Source organism: Miscanthus floridulus, chromosome 8, assembly GCF_019320115.1.
Source record: "Miscanthus floridulus cultivar M001 chromosome 8, ASM1932011v1, whole genome shotgun sequence".
In the NCBI taxonomy this organism is placed as follows: Eukaryota; Viridiplantae; Streptophyta; class Magnoliopsida; order Poales; family Poaceae; genus Miscanthus; species Miscanthus floridulus.
In genome coordinates this window covers 23,630,143-23,650,644 of record NC_089587.1, presented here as the reverse complement: position 1 = coordinate 23,650,644, position 20,502 = coordinate 23,630,143, and the positions used below count along the sequence as shown (strand labels likewise).

Here is a 20,502-nt window from a genome sequence, read left to right as displayed (position 1 = left end):
TATAATTCAGGTGCAAATTTGCACCATCAGCATCAATAGCACACTTGTTCATCAGTCTGTTCTTCTTTGACGCAAAATTTGCTCCATGCTTCTTAGGTACCGTTTAGTTCCACTTCATTTTGCAAAATTTTTCAAGATTCCCCGTCACATTGAATCTTTGGACGCATGCATGAAGCATTAAATATAAATAAAAAATAAAACTAATTACACAGTTTAGACGAAATTCACGAGACGAATCTTTTAAGCCTAATTAGACTATGATTGAACACTAATTGCCAAATAACAACGAAAGTACTGCAGTACCATTTCGCCAAAAATTTTGCAAACTAAACAAGCCCTTATCCTCTGACGTGGTTTCTGCTCTGAATCTCGGATCATGCGCCTTTTCGCGTGCTGTCAGAATCCCATTTCTTTCACTTGCTTGCTTGCTTTGCTTTCCTCCGATCCTTGCATCCCTGAGAAGAACTGAGCCGTAGTTCAGCTCAATGGTGAGGCGGCTCAGCGGCTGAGTGCCGAGCAGAGCAGGGAGCGGCAGGGCAGACACGTCGCATGCGGAGAGCCGCGGGCGCGCAGCCGCGCAGGCAAGTGAGGAGGGAAGGCACGGGAAGGAGGCAACGCAAGAGACCCGATACCATTCCCCCTCGGCCACCACCATTCCATTCTTGGCAACCCCTGCCAGGCACTCCCACCGAGCCCGGCCGAGCAAGCAACCGGCCACCACCTCGCCGACCAGCGAGCGAGCGTGCGCTGGGGAGAAGTACTAATTAAGCCGCGCGCGGGATCCATCCATGGCCGTGCCGCCGCCATGCCCCGCGCCCCACGCAACGTGCCCCGCACGCCGCACGCCTGCTCTAATGCCCGCGCGCCTCGCTGCGGCCACGCCTCCCTCCTCCTCCGTCTCCTCCTCCGCTTGCGCCTCTCGACACCGAGCTCCTCCTCGCTGCTGCTGCTGCGCCAGTTGGACTGGGAGACGACGGCGGTGATGGCGCCGCCGCGGTGGAAGTCCGGCGACGGGCGCCGCCGCCGGCTCCTGCTGCTCCTGTGCTGCTGCCTCCTCGCCTTCCCCTGCCACGCTCAACAGGTCACAAACAACAACATCTCCCACCGCTCCGATCAAGGTAGGCTGCTCTGCTGATCCATCCATCGATTGATTTATCGATTGGTTCATTTAATTCATTTGATGACTTGACTGACCCTGATGATCTTCGCCCGATGCATGCCATGGCTGCTGCATGCGCTCGACTCCGCATGTAGGTGGCATCCACTCGTTCGTGGGCACGTACGGGATCAACTACGGCCGCATCGCCGACAACCTGCCTCCGCCGGAGGTGGTGGTGCGGCTGCTGAAGCTGGCCAAGATCCGCAACGTGAAGATCTACGACGCGGAGCACAAGGTGCTGGACGCGTTCCGTGGCACGGGGCTCAACCTCGTGGTGGCCATCCCGAACGAATTCCTCAAGGACATGGCCGCCAACCCGGCCAAGGCTATGGACTGGCTGAACGAGAACGTGCAGCCGTACTACCCGTCCACGCGCATCGTCGGCATCACGGTCGGCAACGAGGTGCTGGGCGGGGCGGACACGGGGCTCGCCGAGGCGCTCGTCGGCGCCGTGCTCAACGTGCACGACGCGCTCAGGATGCTCCGGCTGGACACCAAGATCGAGCTCTCCACGCCGCACTCGGAGGGCGTCTTCGCCAACTCCTACCCGCCCTCCGCCTGCGTCTTCAAAGACGAGCTCATGGTGTACCTCCGCCCGCTGCTCGACTTCTTCTCCAAGACCGGCGCGCCCTTCTACGTCAACGCCTACCCGTTCCTCGCCTACATGAGCGACCCGTCGCACATCGACATCAACTACGCGCTCTTCAAGCCCAACGCCGGCATCGTCGACCCCAAGACAGGCCTGCACTACGACAACATGTTCGACGCCCAGCTGGACGCCGCCTACTTCGCGCTCGAGGCCGCGGGATACTCGGGCATTGAGGTGCGGGTGGCCGAGACCGGATGGGCGTCCGCCGGCGACGCCACCGAGGCCGGCGCCAACATGGAGAACGCCGTCACGTACGACCGCAACCTCAGGAAGCGGCTCTTCCTGCGCAAGGGGACGCCCTACAGGCCCGACCGGGTGGCCAAGGCCTACATCTTCGCGCTCTTCAATGAGAACCTCAAGCCGGGACCCACCACCGAGCGGCACTACGGCCTCTTCAAGCCCGACGGCAGCGTCTCCATTAACATCGGCCTCAAGGGGCTCCTGCCGTCGTCGGCGCCGCCGCATCCTCTCCTGCCCTTCAAGGTACTACATGCTCTTGGAGTCTTGGTTCTTGGTTCCTCGATCGGCTCCTCTCATCTTTCCCATCCACAACCATAACCACAACCACAAGTGGAGGGTAGCACTATCATCCAACACCAAGCATAGTGTGTATCGGGGTGTGTGGCACACCATTTAGTACTTCGGATTTTTTTTTTTCCCGTGGACTAGCACACGTCGCAATACAATATGAGTGGTGTGGATATCCATGTAGCTGTATGAAATCGTGTCGTTGATCTCGATTAAATTATTTATGCGGTCTTTTTGAATTGTTTGTGTTTTTAATGAATTTGCAGAGACTTGGAGCGTGGGGGTGGATTGTACAGTACTCGGCTGCGCTTCTTTCATGTACATTGTTTTTTCTAGCATTAGGGACATGACCGCAGATTAGCACCTACATGCCTGCTCACTGTATAGTGTGTTAGATCCATGCTTCTTGAACTGGATGCTCATGGGCTCACGGCGCTTATGAAGAGCTCGCTAGCTGCTCCAGGACAGGTGCATGCAGTTTACTAACACAATTCTCTTCATAGAAAATCGCGCTATTGCAAAATTCAATGGATGATTCGGAGACGGTTCAGAATTTTAGTTTTCCTTGCATCAGATGAATTTCTCCTTTTTCTGAATAAATTCAAGCCTCATATTTCAGAGTTCAGCCTGATCCCTTTACAAACTGAAACATCAAGGTTACCTCATGAGTCTCCAAAAAGATCAGTATTCCATTGTTCTCCGTGTTTTATCTTACAAAATCCTTGTGATAATTTACCGTATTTTATTTTCCCCAAATTCGAAAAAAAAATCATGTCTAAAAAATCCAGGCGAGGGCTCCATATACACCACTCACCAGATTTCTGTTCGCACTGGAGAATTGCTACCTGGATCTTTGAATCACTATTCATGCCTTTTGCCTTTTTACCAAATAATTTCTGGACAGACATGGTTTTGAACTTGGAGGCTTTCCTTCCCCAGTAAGTAGTGTAGAATCATTGTCCTATATATATGCATATGACACTCAAGGCATCTGAACTGATTAGTCACAAGCCTGTCACTGCATGCAATCTCTGAAGCACAAACTGATGTGCTGAAGTTAAGGATCACTTGCAGAGCATAGAAAATAAACCCCGTAATCTTCTGCTGCTTGCAAACAGTCTTTCCAAGGTGCAGCGGCGAATCTAGACTAAACTGCTGCCGGGGTCGCACAGATTCATGAACTCAATTTGATGGGGTCGTAGCTGGCCGGAATATGCGGGGTTCCACTGATTCGTACAAAGTTATCGGGGTCGCATGACCCCGACACATATGCACTGGCTTCGCCGGCGCCAAGGTGGGGTTTTTTGTGATGCTTTGCTTATCAAAACGATTCAACAATTCATGAAAAACATACATACCGTCATGACATGGTGGCTCCTGTAAAGTTTCAACCTTAGACAAGAACTGCTCAAGCAGATTCCTGTGACTCACCAGCCATTGCATTTTTGTAAAGCCAAGAGATCCTTCAGAAAAAAGTCAGGCCCATTTTGACAGGCTAGACTTAGCCAGTTAGCCTGCAAACCTAACATGTGGGCACTGGGCAGCAGCTGCAGAAACTGAAAGAACTATTGGCAACGTTTCTCCCTCATGGCCTGACTTTTGGAAGAGCTGACGAGCCAATGGGCCTTTTTTTTCCTTTTGGTCCTTGCACAAAGGTTGGTATCTGAAACCTGATAAAAAAAAAAAGAACGAAAAGGTATCCCTTTTAGCTTCCACCTTCTTTGACAACTTTTTACATCACATGGAAAGCGAGGAGTTTTTCACTAAGCACAATTTTGACACATGGGGGAAAATCTTTGCTCGTGATTAAGCACAATTCTCTGTGGAAAACATTATGGTTTTTTACGGTGTTTGCTCAATGTTCATGGTACAAAAACACAGAAAATAATGAGGATGAGGTTAAAAGTTCATGATTAACCACAATTCTATGTGGAAAACATTACGGTTTTACGGTGTTTGCTCATGATACGAAAACACTGAAAACAACGAGGATGAGGTTAAACATTGATAAAAAAAATATAGTTAGTGCGCATCCGGGGAATCGAACCCCGGTCAGTACCGTGGGAGGGTACTATGATACCACTACACCAGATGCGCTCAGATGATGATCGTGCGTGAATACGTTTATATAAATGTAATCGAAGAACCTAACAGCTTCGTCGCAACTCGCAAGCAGCACGGTCTTGGGTTCTCTCACCTCGTAGGCTCGTACAGCCGGCGGCGCCACCGTGCCCATGACGCCGTGCGTCCAGGCATGAAGGCGGGGGCAGCACAGCGGTGGAAAGCGGCCGAGCGATGGTCCTTAATCAAGCCCTCGATTCAGGTGCGGTATGGTCCTGGTCCATCGCCTTCGTGGGCTGCAGCCTGGAGCACACGATCCGCATGGTCCCTGTCGCGCAGCCGCAACTCTGCGAACACGCGCAGTGATCAGAACCGGGCGATCTCTAAGATTACATGCTACTGACGTCCACGTTGCTGGGGTGGCTGATGAATAGATGCAGGCGGCGTGTATCTGTGAGCGATCTCGGCGATAGCACCGCGTCGTGGCTGCCGTGGCCGGAGGTACGAACCGTTTCTCGAGCAGGTCGGCCCCGGCGCCGGCTTCCGGGCTCGATCCCGGTATCCACGAGAGACTATATGGGCTACGCTGTCCGAGGCGGTCCAACCAACAAGACAAAAATCTATGATGCACTGTACTGCTTGGCGTGTACCATTCAGGGGCATTATCCTGAAGATGCTACAAGATCTGTTAAGATATATTTGATCCTATGATTCCTGTAATCTGTTATTACTTTTCAGTTATCTCCTAGATTTAACCGACTTGTAATCATGTCCCTCAAACTATATAAGGCGGGCAGGATCCCTTCAAAATACACGCAATATCATATGATAACCAATACAAACTAACAGACCACAGGAGTAGGATATTGCGTCGTTTCGACGGTCCGAACCTGTCTAACTCTTGTGTCTTTGTTGCCTTCTTGTTTTTGATTACGCGCACCTCTATCGATCAATATACCTTTGTGGGATACCCCTCAGAGGACTGCCGAGCATCTTTTATCGGCAGTTGGCGCACCAGGCAGGAGTGTGCGTGCTATTTCTATGACGAACAAGATGGTACGTTTTGCAGGCTCTTCGTCCTCCCCAAAGCCCGGCTAGATCTTTACGGTCGAAACGATCTCTTGGGTCATCAATGCTGATGGAGACGGAGAGATCATCGAGCCGGTGCAGATCGATTCTGCACCGACCACACCAACACCTGCAACAGCAGTTTTGATCTCGAAACCGCCTCCGATGTCGTCTTCATCAACAACTCGCCGCCTGCTCTCCCGCTACCCGAGAAAGCAGATCAACAACGACGATCTGATCGCATCCATCGATCAGGTTGGCCAGAAGCTCGTCGACTGTCTCTCCATCACGGAATCGGCTCTGACCACTCTGGTTCAGCGCCGACCACCCTCCGATTCTGATCCATCGGAGGCCGATCAAAAAACTCCAGGGGTTACGGTCGCCATCCATCAGGATGTCCTAAGGGGCAAATTCACCGACCAGGTGGGGGACATCTATCCCCTCACCGACTAGATCACCGACTAGTTCTCGCCAACTGTTAATATGCTGCAAATCGGCCGACACCCCGAAGCATCCCTCCATACCATCCTGAAGAAAAATCCAGACTCCGAGTTCTAGGGCTCTACGGAGACTGTCGCCGAAACAGCCGTCGTCCAACCTCCTTTCCTACCCTTCCGGGGAGGCAAGATTTTCAATGTCAGCGTCTGAAAGCTCTAGTTTAGTTTTGGTTAATTGATGAAACCCTAAGTGCTAACCTAGTTTATCAAAGTGATTATGAGATAGGTAGCACTACTCTAAGTAATGAAGCAATGGTAAAGATTTATGGTGATGATGATGGCATGGTGATGATCAAATGCTTGAACTTGAAAAAGAAAAAAGAGAAACAAAAGGCTCAAGGTAAAGGTATAAATATTATGAGCCATTTTGTTTTAGTGATCGAGACACTTAGTGAGTATGATCATATTTAGGATCGATAGTCGTACTATTAAGAGGGGTGAAACTCGTATTGAAATGCGGTTATCAAAGTGCCACTTGATGCTCTAACTCATTGCATATGCATTTAGAATCTAGTGAAGTGCTAACACCCTTGAAAATATTTGTGAAAATATGTTAATGCATGTGCACAAGGTGATACACTTGGTGATTGGCACATTTGAGCAAGGGTTAGAAACTTCATCAGCGGAGTGTCCGCCTATAGAGTGCGAACAGTCCGACGGTGCCACCAGCGCTCTTTATAGAAAAGACGGAAGTCACTGTAAGTGATCGGATGCTGGTCTCAGTTGGACTGGCGCGTCCGATCGGTGGAAGTGTGAAGACGCTGGCATCAGTCTTTGACCAGACGCTGGGTCACTTAGTGACCAGACGCTGACGGGGTGCGTTCGGTCCTGCTGACGTGGCAGTGCACAGAGGAGATGCCGTATGACCAGATGCTGGGTGACTCTGGTCGAGCATGACCGGACACGTCCAGTCGTGGTTTCTCGCTTCTAGATGCTTACTGAAAACAGCCGGACGTTGAGGTCCAGCGTCCGGTCACTTCGCAGCAGCGCGCCCGGTCATTACTTAACCATTGGGATCGGGCGCTCAGTATTTAAAGAGAAGGGACATGTGGCGTGCATCGCACACCCGGACGCTGGGGTCCTACGTCCGGTCGATATGACCAGAGCGTCCGATCGCCCCATGTTCAGTGCAGTGAGTAGCCTAACAGCTCTATTTTGTGGGGGCTTCTATTTAAGCCCTATGGCCGGCTCAAGCTCACTCTCTTATACATTTGTATTGACATAGCAACCTTGTGAGCTTAGCCAAAGCCCTCTCACTTATCTCCATCATTGATTCACCATCTTTATGAGATTGGGAGAGAATCCAAGTGCATTGTTTGAGTGATTGCATCTATAGGCACTTGGTGTTTGTGTTTTTGCTGCAGGATTCGCTTGTTGCTCTTGGTGGTTGTCACCACCTAGACGATTTGGAGCAGTGGAGGAGGATTGGCACGAGTTGGTGATTGTTCATGACCATCTTCGGTAATTGTGAGGGGATTTATACCTTTCTCGGTGGAGCGCCGAAAGATAACTCTAGTGGATTGCTCGTGTCATTGAGTTACCTCACTTGTGGGTAGGTTCTTGCGGTGTCCAATTGTGTGGATGAGGTTCGTGCAACACCTCTTAGCCGCCAAACCATCAAGTGTTGGTCGACACAACGGGGACGTAGCATGTTGGCAAGCACGTGAACCTCGGGCGAAAATTGGTTGTCTCTTGCCCTTTAGTATTCTTCCGGTGATTGATAAAGTATTCATCTTGTGATTGGTTCACTCCTCTACACGGCGGTATAATCACCTCACTTACTCATTTATATTCCCGCAAACTAGCTATATCAAGCTCTTTAGTGTAGCTAGAATTGAGAGCTTGCTTTGTGGATTAAGTTCATCTAGTGGAGCTCTTTAGTGTAGCATTTGTGAGAGCTCTTAGTGAGTAGTGATCTAGTGGATTGTGTGCCTAGTGATCATAACAACTAGAATTATTGGATAGGTGGCTTGCAACCCTTATAGAGCTAGAGCAAGTTTGCATTTTGCTATTTGTTATACTAATCAAATTGCTTTAGTTGATTTGTAGATTTTAAATAGGCTATTCACCCCCCTCTAGCCATATTAGGACCTTTCAGCGTTGACAGCCCCCCATGGGATGGGGAAACCGACGAGGACTGCGCTGCTCGTGTCAACAGAAATGCCAACCGTGCGTAGTGCTGAGCGAATGAGGGCACCATTGTGCTAGCCGAGGCTGCTCGCAACGAAGAACAGCTCGACTCGCAAGGGAGGCCACTCCCACTCCACCACAACCTCGACGATGAATTCGTCCATGTCGATGGCCATGACGTCTACAAGACTGAACGGTCCTAATGGCTAGAGGGGGGTGAATAGCCTAATAAAAATTTCTACAACAACACTTAACAAAAGGTTAAATAATTATGAGGTGAAGCAAGTGTTGCGCTAGCCTACTCAAAATGCAAGCCACCTACCACAATTCTAGTTTAGATAGTGTCGATTCACACAAGAGGTATGACACTACCCCATGTTAGTGTGCTCTCAAAGGCTAATTAAAGAGCCACACCAACCAAGCAAGCAAGCCCTCATAATTAGTTACACTAAAGAGCTTGTCAACTAGTTTGCGATAATGTAAAGAGAGTGATCAAGATAGTTATACCACCCTATAGAGGAGTGTACCAATCAATCACAAAGATGAATAACAATGAAGACCAATCACCTCGTAATCAAAGGATGAACACGATGATTTTTACCGAGGTTCACTTGCTTGCCGGTAAGCTACTCCTCGTTGTGGCAATTCACTCACTTGGAGGTTCACGCGCTAATTGGCTTCACATGCCAAACCCTCAATAGGGTGCCGCACAACCAACACAAGATGAGGATCACACAAGCCACGAGCAATTCACTAGAGTACCTTTTGATGCTCCGTCGGGGAAAGGTCAAGAACCCCTCACAATCACCATGATCGGAGCCGGAGACAATCACCACCCTCCGCTCAATGATCCTTGCTGCTCCAAGTCATCTAGGTGGCGGCAACCATCAAGAGTAACAAGCGAAATCCGCAGCGAAACACGAACACCAAGTGCCTCTAGATGCAAACACTCAAGCAATGCACTTGGATCACTCCCAATCTCACTATGATGATGAATCAATGATGAAGATGAGTGGGAGGACTTTGGCTAGGCTCACAAGGTTGCTATGTCAATGAAAATGGCCAAAGATATAAGCCATAGCCGGCCATGGGGCTTAAATAGAAGCCCCCATGAAATAGAGCCGTTGTACCCCTTCACTGGGCATACTGCGCTCTGACCGGACGCTCCGGTCCAATTGATCGGACCCTAGACAGCGTTCGGTCCACTAATGGATGCCATGTGTCACCAGCTTCAAACATTGTTCATCAGTTTTCAATGGCTATGAAGCTGACCGGATGCTCTGGCAAAACTGACCGGATGCTGGAGCCTCAGCGTCCGGTCGAGTACAGTAAGGGTCAAAAACCGGTTTTCCTCGATCGAACGCGTCTGGTCCGCCTCGACCGGACATAGCCCAGCGTCCGGTGGTAAACCCTAGCCTTTGTACCGCCAATCAACGTGACCGGACGCAGGCAGTCAGCGTCCGGTGCTTTTGAATCCAGCGTCCGGTCACTTGACCGACGCTGGCATCTCCTTTGTTTTCACTTCTAACTTCTTCACCCTTGCTCCAATGTGCCAACCACCAAGTGTATCACCTTGTGCATATGTGTTAGCATATTTTCACAAATATTATCAAGGGTGTTAGCATTCCACTAGATCCTAAATGCACATGCAATGAGTTAGAGTATCTAGTGGCACTTTGATAACCGTATTACGATACGAGTTTTACCCCTCTTCATAGTACGGCTATCAAACCTAAATGTGATCACACTCTCTAAGTGTCTTGATCACCAAAACAAAATAGCTCCTGCAAATTATACCTTTGCCTTGAGCTTTTTGTTTTTCTCTTTCTTCTTTTTAAGTTTAAGCCCTTGATCATCGTCATGCCATCACCATTGTCATGCTATGATCTTCATAAGCTTCTCTACTTGAAGTGTGCTACCTATCTCATGATCACTTGATAAACTAGGTTAGCCCTTAGGGTTTCATCAATTCACCAAAACTAAACTAGAGCTTTCAATCTCTTCCTTTTTGGTAATTGATGACAACCCTTATACAAATATATGAATTTGAAATTCAATTGAATCCATGTTGCTTGCCCAAGCATATTTACCATTTGTAAAAGGATATGGATAAGTTTCATGAACCCTAAATGGTAGCAATTGCTCCCCTATATATGTGCTAAGAGTTTGGATTATAGCTTGCACATATGCTTAGATAGGAAATGTAGGAGTCAATGTCTACCATATGATGCTAAGATATAAAAGATGGACCTTTGAAGCATGATACCAATCGGAGTGCACCAATATACCATCCTTAGCACCATGGTTAGCTCAATATCACTTGGAAACATATTTTGAAAAGATACCACTTGTAAAGACTTACTTGGAAATGAAAGTTATCTAGTGATTTCATTTCATCATTCAATCTTACAACTAACATTCATCACACAAGTATGGATGTGTAAATTGAATACTTGTGCCATGCAAGCAAACATATGAAATGCAAATATAAATGCACCATACAAGTTTATGAGCTTACTCCCCCTACTTGTGTGCTCAAAATTTTAATTGATCCCTTTCCTTTTTCATATCTCTCCCCCTATGTCATATGTCAAGATATCTTTATGTTTCTTTCCCTTTTTCACTATCTTTGTTTCTCTCCCTATCTTTGTTTCTCTTCCCCATATCTTTGTTTCTCTCCCCCTTTATCATCAATGACCACAAAGGTTCTAAATGTAGATAGTATTACTTGTAGAGTCAAGATTATTAATGTCAATCAATGGGGTGAGGATTATTTTCCTAAATTTGGTCTAGTCTAGATCATTTACTAAAGATATTTAACTCAGTTTGATCCAAGGACAAGCTTCTTCACACCTCCAAATAAGGGTTATCTTATACCATATTGAGTTAAACACTTATAGTTCATTTTCTAGATTAAACACTAGGTTTACAAGCCCATAAACATGTCATATGCTATCACTAGATCAAGTCAAGCATAGAAGCAATAGTGATACTATATAAACATCAAGTTCATTTGATTTTCATGAATGAGCCTAATAAAATAGAACCATTTGAAAGGTCCTAATAAGATTGAAAATATGACTAGATGCACTAAACATGTCCTTAGCAAAGATGTATGTCATGCCAATCAACTTTTACCTTAGATTGCTCGAAGGAGAGGCATGTCATATGAGTGGGGGGTGCATCAACACATATTTGAGAAATCCAATATGTTCAACTCATTTCTTAGCTTGTAAAACCTTTTTTTCATCCAACGGCTTGGTGAATATATCGGCAAGTTGATCTTCGGTCCCTACACTCTCAATGCAAATGTTCCCTTTTTGTTGGTGATCTCTTATGAAATGGTGGTGGACATCAATGTGCTTTGTTCTTGCATGTTGAACCAGATTGTTTGTCAACTTGATTGCACTCTCATTGTCACATAGCAATGGCACTTTCTTGAACTTGATTCCAAAGTCATTCAAAGTGGCCTTCATCCAAAGTACTTGTACACAACAACTACCGGCGGATATGTATTCGGCTTCGACGGTTGATAATGCAACACTATTTTGCTTCTTTGATGACCATGAAACAAGTGATCTTCCCAACAATTGACATGTGCCCGAGGTGCTCTTCCTTTCTACCTTGCATCCCGCATAATCCGAGTCAGAGTAACCAACTAGCTCAAACTTTGCTCCTTTGGGATACCACAAACCAACATTTGATGTATGCTTCAAGTACCTCAAAATTCTCTTTGTAGCCTTCAAATGACTTTCTCTTGGTTAGGCTTGAAATCTTGCACACATGCATACACTAAACATGACATCCGGCCTTGATGCGGTCATATAGAGTAGGCTTCCAATCATAGACCGATACAACTTTTGATCTACCATGTTTCCACTTGCATCACTATCTAAGTTGCCATTGGTTCCCATTAGTGTGCTAATGACTTTGCTATCAATCATGCTAAACTTCTTGATCATGTTCTTGATGTACTTGCCTTGACTCACAAATGTACCATTTTTCAATTGCTTGATTTGAAGACCAAGGAAGTAACTCAACTCTCCAATCATGTACATTTCAAACTCATTAGCCATCATCTTTCCAAACTCGTCATAAAATTCTTGATTTGTTGATTCAAATATGATGTCATCAACATAGATTTGTAATACAAATAGATCTTTTCCAATCTTCTTGATGAAAAGAGTGGTGTCAACCTTACCCATGGTGAACTTTTTAGAGAGTAGGAAATCTCTCAATCTCTCATACCATGCTCTAGGTGCTTGCTTTAAGCCATACAAAGCCTTCTTCAACTTGTACACATGGTTGGGCTTCTTATCATCTTCAAAACCGGGAGGTTGCTCAACATATACTTCTTCATTGATGTAGCCATTTAGAAATGCACTCTTAACATTCATTTGATAGAGCTTGATGTTGTGAGCACAAGCATAGGCTAGCAATATTCTTATTGCTTCCAATCTAGAAATCGGGGCATATGTTTCTCCAAAGTCAAGACCTTCAACTTATGTATATCCTTTGCTATCAATCTTGCTTTGTTCCTTACTACTATCCCATCTTGATCTTGCTTGTTTCTAAAGATCCATTTGGTTTCAATCACATTGTGTCCCTTTGGTCTTTCTATCATTTCCCATACTTGATTTCTTATAAAGTTGTTTAGCTCTTCATGCATAGCATTGACCCAATCAACATCCTTTAAAGCTTTATCTATCTTCTTTGGTTCAATGGATGACATAAATGAGAAGTGTTCACAAAATGATGCCAATCTTGATCTCGTTTGCACACCTCTTGAAATATCTCCAATGATTGTATCCAAAGGATGATCTCTTGCAATACTTGTTGGTTGGAGCAATGAAAATTGATTGCTTGCACTTGCTAGATCATTGGATTGAGACGATGTACTAGCCACTTGATCTTGATCAACATCATGAGAATCACTCGCACTAGCTTGATTTGTATCATCTTGCACATTTGAGTTAGAGAGCACTTGCACTTGATCATCTTCATCATCAATCACTTGCCTAGGCCTCAATTCACCAATATCCATGTTCCTCATGGCATTTAAAAGTTGAATGCCTCTAACATCTTCCAAGTTCTCATTCTCTTCTTATGAACCCTTGGTTTTATCAAATTCAACATCATACACTTCCTCAAGAGTACCACTATCCAAATTCCAAACTCTATATGCTTTGCTTGAGGTGGAATAGCCAAGTAGGAATCCTTCATCACATTTCTTGTCGAACTTGCACAATCTTGTGCATTTCTTTAAGATATAGCATTTGTAACCAAAGACCCAAAAATATGTAATGTTGGGCTTTCTACCATTCAAGAGTTCATATGGTGTCTTCTCTTTTAATCGGTGACAATAGAGGCGGTTGCTACAATAGCAAGCCATGTTGATAGCATTGGCCCAAAAGGATTAACTCACATTATACTCACTAAGCATAGACCTTGTCATATCAATAAGTGTTCTATTCTTCCTCTCAACAAGGCCATTTGATTGAGGTGTGTATTTGGCCGAGAATTGGTGTCTAATTTCAAATTCATCACATAACTCATCAATTCTAGTGTTCTTGAACTCACTACCATTGTCACTTCTAACTCTCTTGATGGTTATTTCAAACTCATTGTGAATGCCTTTGACAAATGATTTAAATGTTGCAAATACATCACTTTTGTCCACTAGAAAGAATACCTATGTATATCTAGTGTAGTCATCCACTATCATAAATTCATATTTGTTTTCACCAATACTAGTGTATTGTGTTGGCCCAAATAAGTCTATGTGCAATAGCTCAAATGCTTTACTAGTGCTCATCATGCTTTTCTTAGGATGGGTGTTTCCAACTTGTTTGTCGGCTTGACAAGAGCTACAAAGCTTATCCTTTTCAAACACAATATCTTTCAAGCCTCTAACTAAGTCATGCTTAACCAATCTATTCAATTGTTTTATTCCAACACGACCAAGCCTTCTATGCCATAACCAACCCATGCTAGACTTAGTGAACAAGCATGTAGATAATCTAGCTTCACTAGCATTAAAATCAACCAAGTATAGATTCTCATATCTAAAGCCTTTGAAGATCAAATTAGAGCCATCTATACTTATGATTTCTACATCATCTACTCTAAATATGCATTTGAATCCAAGATCACATAATTGAGCCACGGATAGCAAATTAAAGTTCAAGCTCTCTACTAGCAATACACTGGATATACTCATGTCATTGGATATTGCAATCTTACCAAGCCCTTTGACCTTACCTTTGCCATTATCACCAAATGTGATACTATCATAACCATCATTGTCATTGGTGTTGATTGAGTTGAACATTCTTGCATCACTGGTCATGTGTTGAGTACACCCACTATCAAGAACCCAATGCCTTCCTTCGGCTTTGTAATTGACCTACAAACGAAGATCAATTCTTTTTAGGTACTCAAACTTGCTTGGGTCCTTGAAGGTTAGTAACCAAGCTCTTTGGCACCCAAATGGCTTTCTTCTTTGAGCCCATCCATGGTTTGCCAATGAACTTAGCCTTCACACCATTTGTACCCTTAACAAGCATATAGGAAGAATTAAGCTTAATAGAGGATACATTAGCATTTTTGCTTTTGTTAGTGCATTCATGCTCTCTATGACCAACTTGCTTGCAACTAGTGCAAAACCAACCATTGTTCTTCACAAAACTTGTCTTGTAAGGAGCAAAGGCCGCCTTACCTTTCTTGGGGGTATAGCCCAATCCCTCTTTATAGAGAGAAGCTCTTTGGCTACCCAAGGCCATAAGCAAGTGGTCCTCACCACCATAAGCCTTAGCTAAGGTGTGAGTGAGCTTAGTGACCTCCTTCTTGAGGTTTTCATTCTCAACCACTAGTGAGGTATCACAAGTGAGACCATCACTACTAGATGAGGTGGAAGTGGAAGTGCTACAAGAAGGATTAGTAGTAGCAACAATGATAGGCATAGATAGTGATTCATAAATTATATCATAAGTTAAACCTACATCACAAGTTTCAATATGCTTCTTTTTATCTTGTTCATTAAGCAAAGTGGAATGAGTCTTTTCAAGCTTTTTGTGAGCCTTGCCAAGCTTCTCATGGGCTTCCTCTAGCTCCTCATGAGTTGCTTTGAGCTCATCAAGGGCTTGCTTAAGGGCTTTTACCTTCTTATTCAAGCTCTTGCGTTTCCTTCTCTTAATGTTAAAGTGTTCTTTAGCATCTTCTAGCATGTCAAATAATTCATCCTTAGTAGGTTCATCATTATCACTATCACTATCATTTTCATTTTCTTATTCATTGTCATCATCATATTCTTCATCACTTCCATCATCACAAGATTGTACCTTAGTGGCCTTAGCCATGAAGCATGATGAAGATTCGAAGAGAGAAGGCTTCTCATTGATAGCAATGCTTGCAAGAACCTTCTTCTTGGTGGTCTTATTATCATCACTATCATCATCATCATTACTTGAGGAAGCATCGCTATCCCAAGTGACCACATATGATCCACCCTTCTTCTTCTTGAAGGCCATCTTGTTCTTCTTCTCTTTCTTTTCCTTCTGGCCCTTCTTCTTGTTCTTCTTGTTGTCATCATCATTGTCACTATTATATAGGCATTGATCAACAAGATGATCTTTGCTTCCACACTTGAAGCACCTTCTTGACTCTTCTTTGTTCTTGGATGAAGACTTCTTTCTTCTAGCACGGTAGCCCTTCTTCACCATAAATTTGCTAGATCTCTTGACAAATAGAGCCATCTTCTCATCATCATCATTATCATCCCATGATTCATCTTCTTCACTTGATGTTTCTTGTTTTGCTTTGCCCTTGGATGATGTGGCTTTGAATGCCACGCTCTTCTTCTTCTCATCTTTCTTCTCCTTCTTTTCTTCTTTCTCATCATCATCTCTATAGGTATCATCGGTCATTATATCTCCCAATACTTAGTTTGGTGTCATGGTGTCCAAACCGCTTCTCACTAGAATGGTAACCAATGTACCAAATCTTGAAGGCAAGCATCTCAAGAACTTGTGGGAGAAGTCCTTGTCCTTCACCTCTTCTCCAAGTGCTTTGAGATCATTGATAAGCACTTGAAGCCTATGGAACATCTCCGGCACACTCTCATCATCCTTCATCTTGAAGCTTGCAAACTTCTCTTTGAGAATGTATGCCTTTGCACCCTTCATGGCTTGAGTGCCCTCAAATGATTCTTCTAACTTCTTCCAAGCCTCATGAGCCATCTCAATATTCTTGATGTGCTCAAATGTTCTCTCATCAATTGCATCATGAATAGTATTTAGAGCAATGTTATTGTTTTAGAGAAGCACTTCTTCGGCCGCGGTGGGATTCTCCGGATCACCAATCTCAATTTTGGTTTCTACCATCTTCCACACCTTTCTATTGATTGACTTGATGTGTGTGGTTATCTTTGACTTCCAATAAGGATAATTTGAGCCATCAAATTGGGGTGACTTCTTGGTGTTATTGATTTGAGCCATTTTAACACCGAAGGTTGTTAAGCCTCAAATAACGGTGACCTCGACTCTGATACCACTTGAAAGGTTCTAATGGCTAGAGGAGGGGTGAATAGCCTAATAAAAATTTCTATAACAACACTTAACAAAAGGTTAGATAATTATAAGGCGAAGCAAGTGTTGCGCTAGCCTACTCAAAATACAAGCCACCTACTACAATTCTAGTTTAGATAGTGTCGATTCACACAAGAGGTATGACACTACCCCATGTTAGTGTGCTCTCAAAGGCTAATTAAAGAGCCACACCAACCAAGCAAGCAAGCTCTTACAATTAGTTACACTAAAGAGCTTGTCAACTAGTTTGCGATAATGTAAAGAGAGTGATCAAGATAGTTATACCACCCTATAGAGGAGTGTACCAATCAATCACAAAGATGAATAACAATGAAGACCAATCATCTCATAATCAAAGGATGAACACGATGATTTTTACCGAGGTTCACTTGCTTACCGGCAAGCTACTCCTCGTTGTGGCGATTCACTCACTTGGAGGTTCACGCGCTAATTGGCTTCACATGCTAAACTCTCAATAGGGTGTCGCACAACCAACACAAGATGAGGATCACACAAGCCACGAGCAATTCACTAGAGTACCTTTTGGCGCTCCACTGAGGAAAGGTCAAGAACCCCTCACAATCACCACGATCAGAGCCGGAGACAATCACCACCCTCCACTCAACGATCCTCGTTGCTCCAAGCCGTCTAGGTGGTGGCAACCACCAAGAGTAACAAGTGAAATCCACAGCAAAACATGAACACCAAGTGACTCTAGATGCAAACACTCAAGCAATGCACTTGGATCACTCCCAATCTCACTATGATGATGAATCAATGATGGAGATGAGTGAGAGAACTTTAGCTAGGCTCACAAGGTTGCTATATCAATGAAAATGGCCAAAGATATGAGCCACAGCCGGCCATGGGGCTTAAATAGAAGCCCCCATGAAATAGAGCCGTTGTATCCCTTCACTAGGCATACTGCGCTCTGACCGGACGCTCCGATCCAACTGATCGGACCCTAGACTCAGCGTCCGGTCCACTGATGGACGCCACGTGTCACCAGCTTCAAACATTGTTCATCAGTTTTCAATGGCTATGAAGCTGACCGGACGCTCCGGCAAAACTGACCGGACGCTGGAGCCTCAGCGTCCGGTCGAGTACAGTAAGGGTCAAAAACCGGTTTTCCTCGACCGGACACGTCCGGTCCACCTCGACCGGACATAGCCCAGCGTCCGGTGGTAAACCCTAGCCTCTGTACCACCAATCAACGCGATCGGATGCAGGCAGTCAGCGTCCGGTGCTTTTGGATCCAGCGTCCGGTCACTTGACCGACATTGGCATCTCCTCTATTTTCACTTCTAACTTCTTCACCCTTGCTCCAATGTGCCAACCACCAAGTGTATCACCTTGTGCACATGTGTTAGCATATTTTCACAAATATTATCAAGGGTGTTAGCATTTCGCTAGATCCTAAATGCACATGCAATGAGTTAGAGCATCTAGTGACACTTTGATAATCGTATTCCGATACGAGTTTTACCCCTCTTCATAGTACGGCTATCAAACCTAAATGTGATCACACTCTCTAAGTGTCTTGATCACCAAAACAAAATAGCTCCTACAAATTATACCTTTGCCTTGAGCTTTTTATTTTTCTCTTTCTTCTTTTCAAGTTTAAGCCCTTGATCATCGCCATGCCATCACCATTGTCATGCTATGATCTTCATAAGCTTCTCTACTTGAAGTGTGCTATCTATCTCATGATCACTTGATAAACTAGGTTAGCACTTAGGGTTTCATTAATTCACCAAAACCAAACTAGAGCTTTCAAAGACCCCAAGCGCCAACTTGGCCATGGCCGCTAATGAGCTCGCTCGGCTCGAGCAAACGCCGGAGATCGCCAAGGTCGCCACGATGCTTAAAGTTGCCCACTGCCAGGTCAACAAGATTCGCCAAGATCAGAGACCTTCCTACTCGACAAGCTCGATTCGTCGATTCACCATGCCAAGATCCAATTGCCGCCTTAGCAGAAGCCATTTCGCCGATCAACAGTGTGATGGTGGACAACCCCTCCAGGGGGTGCTAGGGGGAACCGTATCGACTACCCTCGCCAACACAACCAAGTCGACCAAGATGCCCGAGCACACATCAACAACCTCCGGGATGTGCGACATCATATCGATGGGCGCCGTTTCTCTCGCCATAAAGAGGAAGTATGCCGGTGTCAGGAATATGAGCAAGAGTTCGGCAATCCTGATGCAGCCCTCCAGCCACTTAACACTGGCAATGCTGCAGACCCCGACGGTGACAATCCCAAAGGGCCTCGAGCATTCACTAGAGCACTCCGAACACTCCAGTGGCCCTGTGGTTTCAAAATCACCGGGGTCAATCCCTACGAGGGACGGATGAATCCCACATAGTGGCTACAAGCTTATGCCACCACTGTGCGTGCCGCCGGGGGAGACACTAGTGTCATAGCAAACTATCTTCCCACTCAAAGAGACATTCTGACCATTTCAGATGAGGTAAGGGAACTGTATAAATTCTACCTCAGCTGAACTTTGTTCTGCGTTAATCTTGATGCCGTAGGTCATACCGGGTAAATTTACTAAACATTTCAGAGACAAAATAGAAGAAAGTATTACTCTTGAATCACTTGGCGGTTATACTTTTGATGTTCAAGTTGCAAAGAATCTGGGCAGAATAGTGCTTCAATCTGGGTGAAAGTCATTTGTTAGTGCCCATGACTTGAAAAAGATCGACTTTTTGGTATTCAAGTATGATGTGATGTCTCGGATGAAGGTTCTGATATTTGATCCTAGTGGTTGCGAGAAAGTACCACATGTTTTCTCTTTTTGGTTCTAGATTGATATTAAATTGCATTTCAATTACACGCTAGACCGGGCCGGGAGGCGCGGCCGCGGCAGTGAGGGCGGTGGCGGGCGTGGCGGGCAGCCGCCGTGCGTGGCCGGAGGGCACGGCGGCCAGGCGGCCAGACGCGGGCGGGCGTGGCGGTATTTACTTGGCTCTGCCGCTCCACCGATCAGGGCGCGGCAGAGCCGCGTCAAGATCGGTCGCGCGGCAGACCCTGCCACGTCACCGGTCAGCGTCCCGGTCGTCGCCACGTCAACCCTCTTGCCGTGCCACCATGCGTGGCGCAACACAGGCGTTTCGTCGCGCTAGTGAAATAGGCGCGACCAAAAGTGTTAGTTTTAAAAAAAATTAAACAGTGTTAGATTTAAAATTAGTTTACAAAAAGTGTTAAAAACAAAATTCGTCATTAACCGTCCTGTTCGCTGGTTGGTTTCTGGGCTGATAAGCTCGGCTGGTGCTGGTTTATTGTGAGAAAAAAACACTGTTGATTGACTGATAAGCCTTGACTGAAACCAGCGAGCAGACTGAACATTTTAACTGACCTTTCATCCTAAATATTCCTAATACCATACCGAATGACATGCAACCGTTAAACTTCACGAACATCAATATCTATGCACACTGAGATTTAAGTCCAGGTGGTGGAGTCATGCACCACGTACCGCCACACCACACTGATAGTGCTTTTACATGTCAATATGTTACTGTTAGACACCAGATTCTTTGTATACTTGGGCTGCTGGGCAAAAGATGACGTGCGTGAAATTATTTATGGATCTTGACTTCTTGAGCCTTCATTCTCTGAAATAAGTATGGATGAGCAGCCTGTTCGGTTGGCTGGTTCGTAAAGAAGTACTGCTAACTGGTTTGTGTGAGAGAAAAATACTGTTCTGACTGAAAATTTACGATCGTTTACGACAAGCCACAGCTAAACGATGGAAATGAAGAAAAAGGTGCAATATAATATCAATATAATCATCAAACAGGTAAGAATGACGGAAGAAT

General features: G+C 45.3%; 1 protein-coding gene and 1 non-coding gene across 2 annotated transcripts; one reads left to right on the top strand and one right to left on the bottom strand.

The window, feature by feature from the left end:
• The first annotated feature begins 343 nt into the window (after positions 1–343).
• LOC136471356 (glucan endo-1,3-beta-glucosidase 14-like) lies at positions 344–2,928 on the top strand. Its single transcript, XM_066469085.1, has 3 exons — positions 344–1,118; positions 1,255–2,291; positions 2,603–2,928. The coding sequence occupies exons 1-3, from the start codon at positions 806–808 to the stop codon at positions 2,684–2,686; spliced, it is 1,434 nt and encodes a 477-aa protein (XP_066325182.1). The 5' UTR covers positions 344–805; the 3' UTR covers positions 2,687–2,928.
• Positions 2,929–4,362: 1,434 nt separating this feature from the next.
• On the bottom strand, positions 4,363–4,433 carry TRNAG-CCC (transfer RNA glycine (anticodon CCC)). Its single transcript has one exon. It is a non-coding gene; the product is annotated as a tRNA-Gly (tRNA).
• Between the last annotated feature and the right edge of the window lie 16,069 nt (positions 4,434–20,502).